General features: G+C 42.5%; 1 protein-coding gene across 1 annotated transcript in view; it reads right to left on the reverse strand.

Annotated features, from left to right (window-relative positions):
* The window catches only part of zcchc24 (zinc finger, CCHC domain containing 24), a 34,364-nt gene that overhangs the window by 22,848 nt on the left and 1,516 nt on the right, over positions 1-10,000 (reverse strand). Inside the window, exon 2 of the mRNA XM_080036298.1 lies at positions 7,195-7,395. Coding sequence (XP_079892424.1) covers positions 7,195-7,395 — 201 coding nt within the window. The remainder of the gene's footprint in view (positions 1-7,194; positions 7,396-10,000) is intronic.

Below are 10,000 nucleotides of genomic sequence, written 5' to 3' on the forward strand. Positions count from 1 at the left end.
AACTAATGGACTTAGTGTCGGCTTATCGTCACCTAAAATACGCTGAATGGCATCTTTATACTGAGTTCAAGCAGTAGACATAGTGTCTTCTTCATACAGCTCTCTCCTTGTGTGTTCCGGAGCCTCGATTGTCATTTCACATGTATTTTCAACATTAAGCCGTGAGACAAACTACTGTTGAGTTCACCTGAGTTTGGTCAATGTAACCGCCTCCCACATATTGGGATGAGAGGTGTCACGGTTACCAAAACAGGAAATGGCGCGATTGTTGTCTCAGCAACAAACAAAAAAAACCCAAGAGGAAGAATGGGATTTCTGTTTCAGAACACAAACCAGCTGGCAGGAAACCACACTTTTATCATTCTTTTAACTTTGATTTCCTTTCAGGGGAAGTGTCCTCACTCACTCCCCATTTCGCTGGCTCGCTCGGCTCTGCAGCTCTCAGCTCTTGTGCCCTTCTAGTCTCTGGCCCTTATATCCAAAGAATTACCTTCACAGGCAAAACCCAAGAGAGATCCGTGCCATGACAGTGACATTTCAAAAGTGACTGCCATGTCAGAGCTGGGCCCTAGGGGTACGGAGATCATGGGGGTTGAAATGTGAAGCACTCTCTCTCTCTCTCTCTCTCTCTCTCTCTCTCTCTCTCTCTCTCTCTCTCTCTCTCTCTCTCTCTCTCTCTCTCTCTCTCTCTCATGACAAATGTTGAAGTGTGACTGCGGTGTTGAAAGAGTGTTTATCGACAAGGTTAACAAACTGCAGGATGCATTGAAGAGAAGGAGAGAGAAAGAGAGAGAGAGAAAGAGAGAGAGAGAATGAAACAAAGAGGAGAAGACAGAAAACAGCTGGTGGAGGGAGAGGAAAAATGTAAATACATGATTTCCCCTGAAGATATCTTTCAGAGAAAGGCAGGAGAGGGTTGGTTAAATAGAGAAAAAGGAAAAGCTGAAGTACAGATGTAGGATCTACTGTATGTTTTTCTCCTCCCAGAACCATTAGCCTCCAGGGGGGGACAGCTAACGTCTCCATTTACGTTAAACCCACATAATCTGTTGAAGTATTAAATGATCGGCACTGAATTAACCATCTAGGAGGGCAAGCATTTTGGCTAGTTGAACAGCATTTTTTCCAACACAATGTTTTGCTGTCCTCAATATGGGAATGATGGGGAATAATAAACTGGATTTAATACACTGGGGGGTCAGGGTTACGGAGCAAATTCTCTGAAAAAAAGGGAGAGGATGAAGTGGTGGTGTAATTCCCAAGGCCAGCTGGACTTGCCCAGAAGCAAGGCACTTTGACTGACTGTTACAGCTCTTCCAGATGTGAATGTGGTAGAATTACCCGCCTCAAATAAAAAAAAATCCATTTCACCTGGGATTTTTATTTCAGTACTTGTTAACTTGTAAGAAAGAAATAAGGAAAAATGGACAATGGGTTTTGCTGGTATCTGTCAAGCATATTATTCAATCACAAGCAGAGCTTTTTCTCCAATGTTTTTTTTTAGTTTAGTTTAATCCCTTTTTGCCCTAAAGAGGACCAGTCTTACGTTAACATCTTAAGTCAATAAAGCTGCTATTTATTCTTTTGTATAATTCCTACAATCTGTCTTGGAATACATTTGAAATAGAAAAAGGTAGAAACAATGAATTCTGGGAAAAGGGGGAACTGATCTACAGACCTCAACCTGATTCAATAAAGACTTCAATATTAGCGTTACAAACAGCAGGAAATTGGGAGTGCCCACCACACAGGGCTAAAAGGCTTGTCTTCCAACAGTGAAGCAGCATGGATAGCGCTGTGCAGGACATCAACACTGGTAAATTACAGACATAAAATCTGTATTTCACACATTATCACCAAATACTCTACTGCTATCCCCCATGCACAACAACAAAGTAAAAACATTAAGACAAAGTGGTTGCACAATTATCCCAGCTTGACTGCCAACCAATTTTGGAAGAAAAAAAAGGGGTGACTGCACTGTCAAAGGCAAACCGTGGAAGATTTAAAAGCAACAGTGGTTTGTCAAAAAACAACAACCGCCGATGTTTGTTTGTTATGTTAGACAAAGTGGTCTGCGGTAATGACAAGCCATTAAGTTGATCACCACAGCCAAAGGAAGAGAGCACTGAGTCGCACATCACTCAAAGTGTGATTTGCCTCTGGTGTGAAGAGGCCGTCAACACACAACCTGCCTAAAGGGTCTCTGTGTGTGTCGACACAATTATGGGAGATTATTGGTGACCATTTGTCACAGAGGCTGCTGGTGAAAGTACTGTCGCGTGAAGTGTGAGGTCCATCACGCTAATTGGCATATGGTCACAGATACATGCTAAAGGAGGCACAGGCATGACCAAATCACAGGGCACGACTGGCTGAAATGTCTGCGGTAGCACCATAGACTGTATACAAGGGTTGCATACACTTAAGTGAAATTGGGAAATAAATAATAGCTATTCATTCACAGGGTATAGTAACTTCAGCATATGCTTCGTGTGGGACACATTTCAGTCCATGTCAACTCACTTCTCACTATACTTGGTCAAATACCACTAAGGAGAATTCAAAAGAAAATAAATAAATAGATATAATATTCAAAACTTAGTACTGCGTATATATCTATGTATGAACCAATACGTTATGGCCAGCTGTTTCATCTGTTTCTCTCTAATTCAAGCAATGAAAAATGTGCAGATGCAGCAGCAGCCTCTTATGCAATTTTTTCGTTCTGGCCCCTTGAAGCAAACATTTTGGAACATAAACGTAGACGCTTTCTGGCCAAGAGTTAGATAAGAGGATTTATATACCACTCCCATGTCCTTTATGAAGACTGTTCTAGTGGAACTTTGTTTGTTGAATTTTTAGAACATTTAAATGTTACCCTGCCAGAAAACAGAACTATAGGCCATAGGCTGACAAAAAAAAGCAGTGTTGGTATGCCAGTTGTTTTGGGCTTCTTATATATTGCCCACAAAACATGCCCACAAAAACTATAACTCTGGGACTGAATGCATTGCGGCCAGGAATGGGGCACGGTAACTCAAGAGTCCACTTGTCCACTAGCTCATAGACACATAAAGCACACACACACACACACACACACACACACACCAGCACACACACAAACACACACACACAGCAGCACATACAGCAGCAGCAGCAGAAGCAGAGGCCACCCCCACATACCCACAAACCTTCATTCCAGCTAAGACATTTTCCACGAGTTAATCTTTCTACAGGGAGACATAGCAAGAAGATGTCATTCAATGCATCATTTCTATCACTCCAATCAGAGGCGGGAACCAACTGTCGGGAGGATTAGTCCGCCGAACGGAAACCAAAGCATGAGTGCAAGTGGAAGACATCTTGGACGGGGGCCAGAGCGTGGCAGCGAGGGACATTCTGCTCATAACTGGGGGAGCGACCTCATTTTCTGAATAAAAGCAAGTTTACATAACACCTCTGTCCCCATGACAGGGAGCGCTGCAGGGGCAGCTGCTGCCAGCCAGGCCTGTGGCTTTCACTCAACCAGCAGAGATTGGCCCGATAAATTATTCTCCGGGCGCACGCACGAGCCTCGTCTCCTTTTCCAACAGTAACATGTTATATCGAAAAAAGAGCTCTTAAATTCCACGTAATGCATAAACACTTCGGTAACCTCAACTATTTAATTGCCTTGCTCTTGTTCTATTGCAAGCAGTGAAAAGGGATAGGGGGGAACTATTGACTATGGCCACATAACGTGTGATGGATAGGCCGCTGTGTAAAACCTGACTCTATCTCCTTCATCTCTGCAAATAAGTCAACTCCTGGCAGAAAGAAGGTGATTTTAAAGCATATTATATTTCTAAGATTTCTAAGAATGTTGGTGATTTTCAAGGCAAATCTTAAGCCTCCAATGACAACAGCTTAGTGCAAAGTAGCCTACTGCTGAATGATGGATGGAGGCTGCTGAACACCAACAGAAAAATAGGAGAAGAAAAAAAAGGCAAAGCAGGTTTATAGCGGATTTTACAACAGCATATAAAGAACGAGGCAGGTTTTATTCCATCGTTTTCTTTTCGTCAACAAATCTCATGAAAACCCCCAAAACCATAATGCATTAGTTTTTCTCTTGCCTACCCTGCCAGTTGCACTTAAGCCAGTTGAATCCTACTGAAGTACATCTTAAATACAGCTCACAAATATAAAGTTTCATTTAAAAGTATAATTTCCTAAAACAACTTGGCTACATAGTTTTTTGGTAAACGTTACTCATACGTTGTTGTAAATAATCCTTTTGTTGGGACTATTTCTAGCAGCAAATTAACATACACTTGGTGCTCTATTACAATATTTAAAGCAGCTAAAGACTATTTGTGGTTTCCCACTCAAAAAAATTAAATCATCACAATGAAGGACCATGTCATACTGCAGATTCAGTTGCAACAACACTAACGCATTTTTTTTTGACAAAAATGGAGCACAATGGAATAAGCTATAGCAGACTCTGGATACACAGACAATATTTGTTTGTATCGATTGCATTTCAATGTTTGTTATCATAGCATTTGTTACAAAATGGGCCACTATGTAACAAAAAGCAAACACAGAACATCACCAGCCTCGTCCTTTCAAATTAAAGTAAAATGCCAAATGTACAGTATATAGAAGTGCCCTTACCTAAAGCCAATGATAGAAGACAGGACGTACAATAAAACATGTTGACGTGAAGCAGACGAGGACGACTGTACATGTGAAAAACTCTGTTTCCCTTGGCATAGCGCCTTTGGACAGGACAAACTATTAGTACTAGGGAGTCGGGACACACTCATCCTCCACTGCATTCCAGTGCAGGCGGATACCAAAAACTCCATGGGACACACACTTGATCACCCCCACCTTCTGGAACTGAGCATTGATAATATTGTAGGCCAAGACAATATTGTTTGGATAATGACACACAAGTCTTGGCTAATTGGTGAGTTGAACACTCGCCATTAAAAAACCCATGTTTCTATTGAGGTATGTCAGTGTCAGTCACATCTGTTATTTGTGTCTTCAGCGAGCTTATGTAAGGCTCTACTATCCTTTCCTTTGGCTGGGATCGTTATGGCAGGTGACTGGGCAATAGTGTAAGTGATGTAGCACAAATGGAAGGTAAAATTTATGGAGGAAAAAAGAGGAAAAAGCCCAAGAGAGACCTAAATAACTGCGATGGTGTTGAACTGTGTAGGTGCATAGGCCAGTTGGAGACTGGGCTGCTTTTTGAGTTACTGCTGGCAGGTTAACAAACAGCTGAAATATAAACCAGAAGTCGACTTGAGTGTGATTTTTCACTTCCACCCACATAATCCTTTACATCTATAGTAAAGATTGATTTCCCAGCCTCTTACAGTAAAAGGGGGTTTTGTTTAACTAAGCAACATTTGAACCGTTTCACTTTAAAATGGTACAGTTGAGATGAACAGTTTAAATGTACCCATCATGTTGTTAATGTGCACCTGCTCCAATGTTGAGTTACTGTACTGTCTGATCAATGATCACAGCAACAACATTATTATTACTCAAAGAAAAGAAAACAAAAGAGTGAAAGCTACATGTTGCACAATATACTACGACCCCAAAAAAAATTCCCCTTGGACTTGTCAATAGATGATCTAATTCCCACACATTGGCCTTTTGGAGCAATCCTGGAGATATTTCATCAGAGCACACAGGTCTTTTCACAGACCTCCCGAGACCAGTCATCATATGTCATAAAGCGAGTCAAAGCATTTTAATCTCACATCTGCTCCTCATTACCATTCCATGCAAAAAGCAAAGTGAGTGAGGGCTGGGGCTGGGGCTGGGGCTACATGGGCTGGGCTATTGCACTTCACCCAGGGGAAGGAGAGAGAGAAGAAGTATAATGGAGAGGCTCGAAGACAGACAGACAGAAATGGAATGGGAAGGGAGATTATTAGGCACCGCGAGTCCAATTTAAAAATAAAATAAAAAATGCGTTAAAATTCCACAGTTTCTAGGGAAAGTGACATAGTGTCCCTCCTATGAAATCAGATCACTTCCAGGCCGCACTCCCAACCATGGGACGCCTTTACAAGAGCGCTATGTTACACCACAATGACAGATCCACCACAGCCATTTAGATCTGTTCCCCACCAAAACAACTCCTGCAAATTCCACAAAATGTAGTTACTGGGCATGTGCACAATATCTTTCAACCCACAAGCACAAGTTTGTTGGGGTGATTGCGCACTTGAATCAACCTGTAGTATGAAGTCAAGCTACCAGGCAACCAAGGCCTTGTACAACACATTTATTCCCAAACCTCATTAAAGTTAAATGGGCAGGGATAGTTTTAAAAAAGCCCCAAATTCTCCCGGCGCGTATCAAAATCAGCTCATATTTTGGGCGCTGACAGCAGCTGAGGCCACATTAGTCACACATTAGTGCGCTACTAACCTCCATGACCTCAAAGGTGGATTTACCATGGTGCCGAAAAAAACACAACTGCATCATGACACACTGAATCAGCAGAGAACCAGTAGGCAAAACTGGATGCAAGGGTGACTTTGCAGATGAATAGCATTCGTTCATGTTGTTTGTTTTTGTAAACATGCTAACGTGCTAACAGCCAACGATTCGGTTACAGTTTCAACCTTTGATACTGAAACTAGCCCGACAAGTTTATCTATCACGGATATAACGGATGCTTTCTTGTAGTGTAATGCTGTGGCAGTTAAGATGCACACAGGCACACACACATAAACACACACACACACACACACACACACACACACACACACACACACACACACACACACACACACACACACACACACACATGACTACAGAAGACAACAGAGGCCAGCCTGTTTAACAAGTAGGTCAGACCAGAGCCAAAGAGAGAGAGAGAGAGAGACAGTCATTGGCTGGAGCAAGCACAGCTTTTAGTCCCATCATTGGCTTGTATTAACCAAATAAAAAGGCACTGAAGCAGTATTTAGACACACAAGTTATTGCAATGTAAAACACAGGATTAGTACTTTAAAAAACTGAAAGGTATGTGAACCCTCCTACAGGGTATTATACAACCCCATAAGCTATTGTGTCATCTGAAGACATACAGTAGATAGATTATGTGACCTGTGTGTGTGTGTGTGTGTGTGTGTGTGTGTGTGTGTGTGTGTGTGTGTGTTTTACGATTCTCACCTGGGGGCAGTCTTTGATGTAATGGCCCTTGTTGAAGCACAGGTGGCACAGGTAGTTTGGTGGGGGTCTTTTGTTGGGTTTTCTTGGCTCTGATGCGAGGGAAAGGTCTGAGAAATGGTCCGTCAGCGAGTTGAGTCCATCCACGATGTTGTTCAGGGAGCCGTAGGGTGACACATTCTTGTACACGTTGTTGTTTAAGGCCTGCAAAGTAAGAATACAATCAGACAAAAATTAACATAGAATTCTTCAAAGTCTTTTCCTAAAAAATGAGTAAAAACATTTCATACATTGCACATAAGAAAATTATGCACGCCCACTATTCCTAACTCTCAGGGTTGCACAAAGTACGACTTGTTGACATGCAGTATGCTGGACAACATCACACATCATTCAAGATAGCATCGCAATAAAATGTTGCATTGCCAGTGTTGTGTGTGTGCATGTATATGTGTGTGTGTGTTAAAATGCGGAGATCATTAATCACCAATTTCCGCTGTGTGCTCTGTCCTATTTTCTGTTGCGCCAAAGAAAAAAAAAAACTCTCCAAGATCATTTCTCTCATTAAATTCAGAACATCTGGCGACAGGCCCAGCTGTGCTCACGAGCTGGAAAAGTACTGGGCTGCATGTCCACAGAGGAAGACATGAGGACTTTTGCAGAGAGGATGACTCATTGTAAACAAGATGGGAGGCATGTTCCCCCCACACACCCCCCCACCCCCTTCACCAGCCTGGGGAGCATCAGCCAGTGTCACCATGCTCTGTTGGCGGTTAAACTAGCCATGGTCGGTGTTTTGCAGTCAGTTCGGAGCCACGAAAGAAGAACCCAGTGTTGCATGCCACATAACAGGGCCCGGGGAACTCATAGAAGATGCCGCCTGAATATTAATAACGGTGGAGGAAGCATTGCCCTGGCCCTGCTGCAGTCCCCTAATTTCCCCCCTTCTCATTCATGCTTCCCCTCTGTTACAAATACAATCCAGAAAACGACAAACTGGAATTGACCTCTCCTTGGTTAAAATTATGCCTTTTACTTAAGCCCACATGTTTTTGTATTTTGAGATGGTAATTAACCAATTATAACACATGTTTTGAGACGCCACTTTCGAGTAAAAAAAAAAAAAACACGTCTGCATAGGCATGATGACATCCACCGATAAACTCTTTCCTCATCCAACCCTGACCGACATGCCCACTACTTTTCTTTGTGGGGCACAGTTTTGTCCCTAGGAAAAAGATCTTGATGTTTAATAATGCACAGCCTCAGAAAAAAACTGTAGGCTTGGCAACCTGACCTTGGGGGCCCAACGCCAAAAATCTTTATCTGCAGCCTGGGAGATTGTCATGCTAACCAGCTCCAGCTTTAAGACTCATGTTCATTTATTACGTGTAGTCGTCGTAAATCAGGCATCACGGCTCTGTTAGTTTCCTCTAGCTTTTTCCATCTGCGGTGTGTCTCTCAGCTCTGTGTTACGTGTTACCACTCCTTGTGGAAATGTGAATGTTTGTTTATTCCCTAAACTCTCAAGTGCAGATTGTCAAATTATTTCAACTGATGATAGCCTATTTAAAACAGGGAACTCTTTGCTCGGTTGATGTTACTTGCATTTCTTCAGTTTGGCCTGGAACCTGCTATACTGTCAGCCCAAAGGAAACTGATTTCACACACATCTGCTAATGGTGGGGTGAGACTGTTTGTTTATTTTGTGTGTCTGTGAGAGTGAGGCAGTGAGTGAGCAAGCAAGTGACTGACTGACTGACTGACTCAGCAGGAGAGTGTGTGTTTATGTGTTGCGATGGATGTTTGTATGTGTGTATGTGTGTGTGTGTGTGTGTGTGTGTGTGTCTGTGTGTGTGTGTCTGTGTTTGTGTTTGTGTTTTTGTGGCCACAGGACTAGTTGGTTAGGACTAGAATGGCATTGTTACTTGTGCGTCCAAGTAAGGTGGGCAACTGAAGCAGATCTGTGACTGTTTTGGGACGAAGTGTCACAATGCAGTCACACCATTATGTTTAAATAAAGGGCTGCGGTGTGTGGTGGCGGAAACTTTTAAGGTGAACAATGTGAGGTAGAATTTAGTCCACACAGGAGTACAACTAGAATAGTGCTGGATTAAGCCAAAGTGGTTTAATTAATGCTCACTAAGTCACCATCCAGTATTTATCCTCTGGATGTGGAGGAGGAAAAGGGCAACGCAACATTTACAAACAGCTGTCTGCAGTTGAGATTGTGGTGAGCATACTTGACTAGTGCCACATTATGATTGTCCAATAAACACAGACTGCATGAATTTATCACGATTTCATGTCAAATGGACTGTTGTGCGACCCTTCACTGCAACAAGCAGACGTCATTTGCATTACTCATCTCATCATCAAATCTCTGCAGTGGTTTATTTTACTTGGCGTAGTTGATATAAGTTGCAAAAATGACCCCCCCCCCCTCCCAACCCTTAAACCGTTTCCAGACCATATGAATTCCCCTACGTTTGAAAAGCCTTTATACTCATAGGGATTGAATGGCATTACACACATGTATAATGTGCACACCCAATTTTCAGTGGACTGTTTCATGTTAAACGACTTCAAAAAGGCCTCTATGGTTACCACCATAATAGTGGACACTGGCCATCCCTCATCTACTAGTGTTTCCTAGAGTTTCCAACACATCGCGTCACAGTAACATAGATCTAAGCAAGTCAAGGCCAGTGTAATCACCACACTGGGAAGCTCGCTGTATATCCTTTACACTGCCACTTTACTAAAAGTATGTGATTCGTTTTCTGTGCGTGCCTGTGTGTGTGTGTGT

Source organism: Ammodytes marinus, assembly GCF_949987685.1.
Source record: "Ammodytes marinus genome assembly, chromosome: 11".
Lineage (NCBI taxonomy): Eukaryota > Metazoa > Chordata > Actinopteri > Uranoscopiformes > Ammodytidae > Ammodytes > Ammodytes marinus.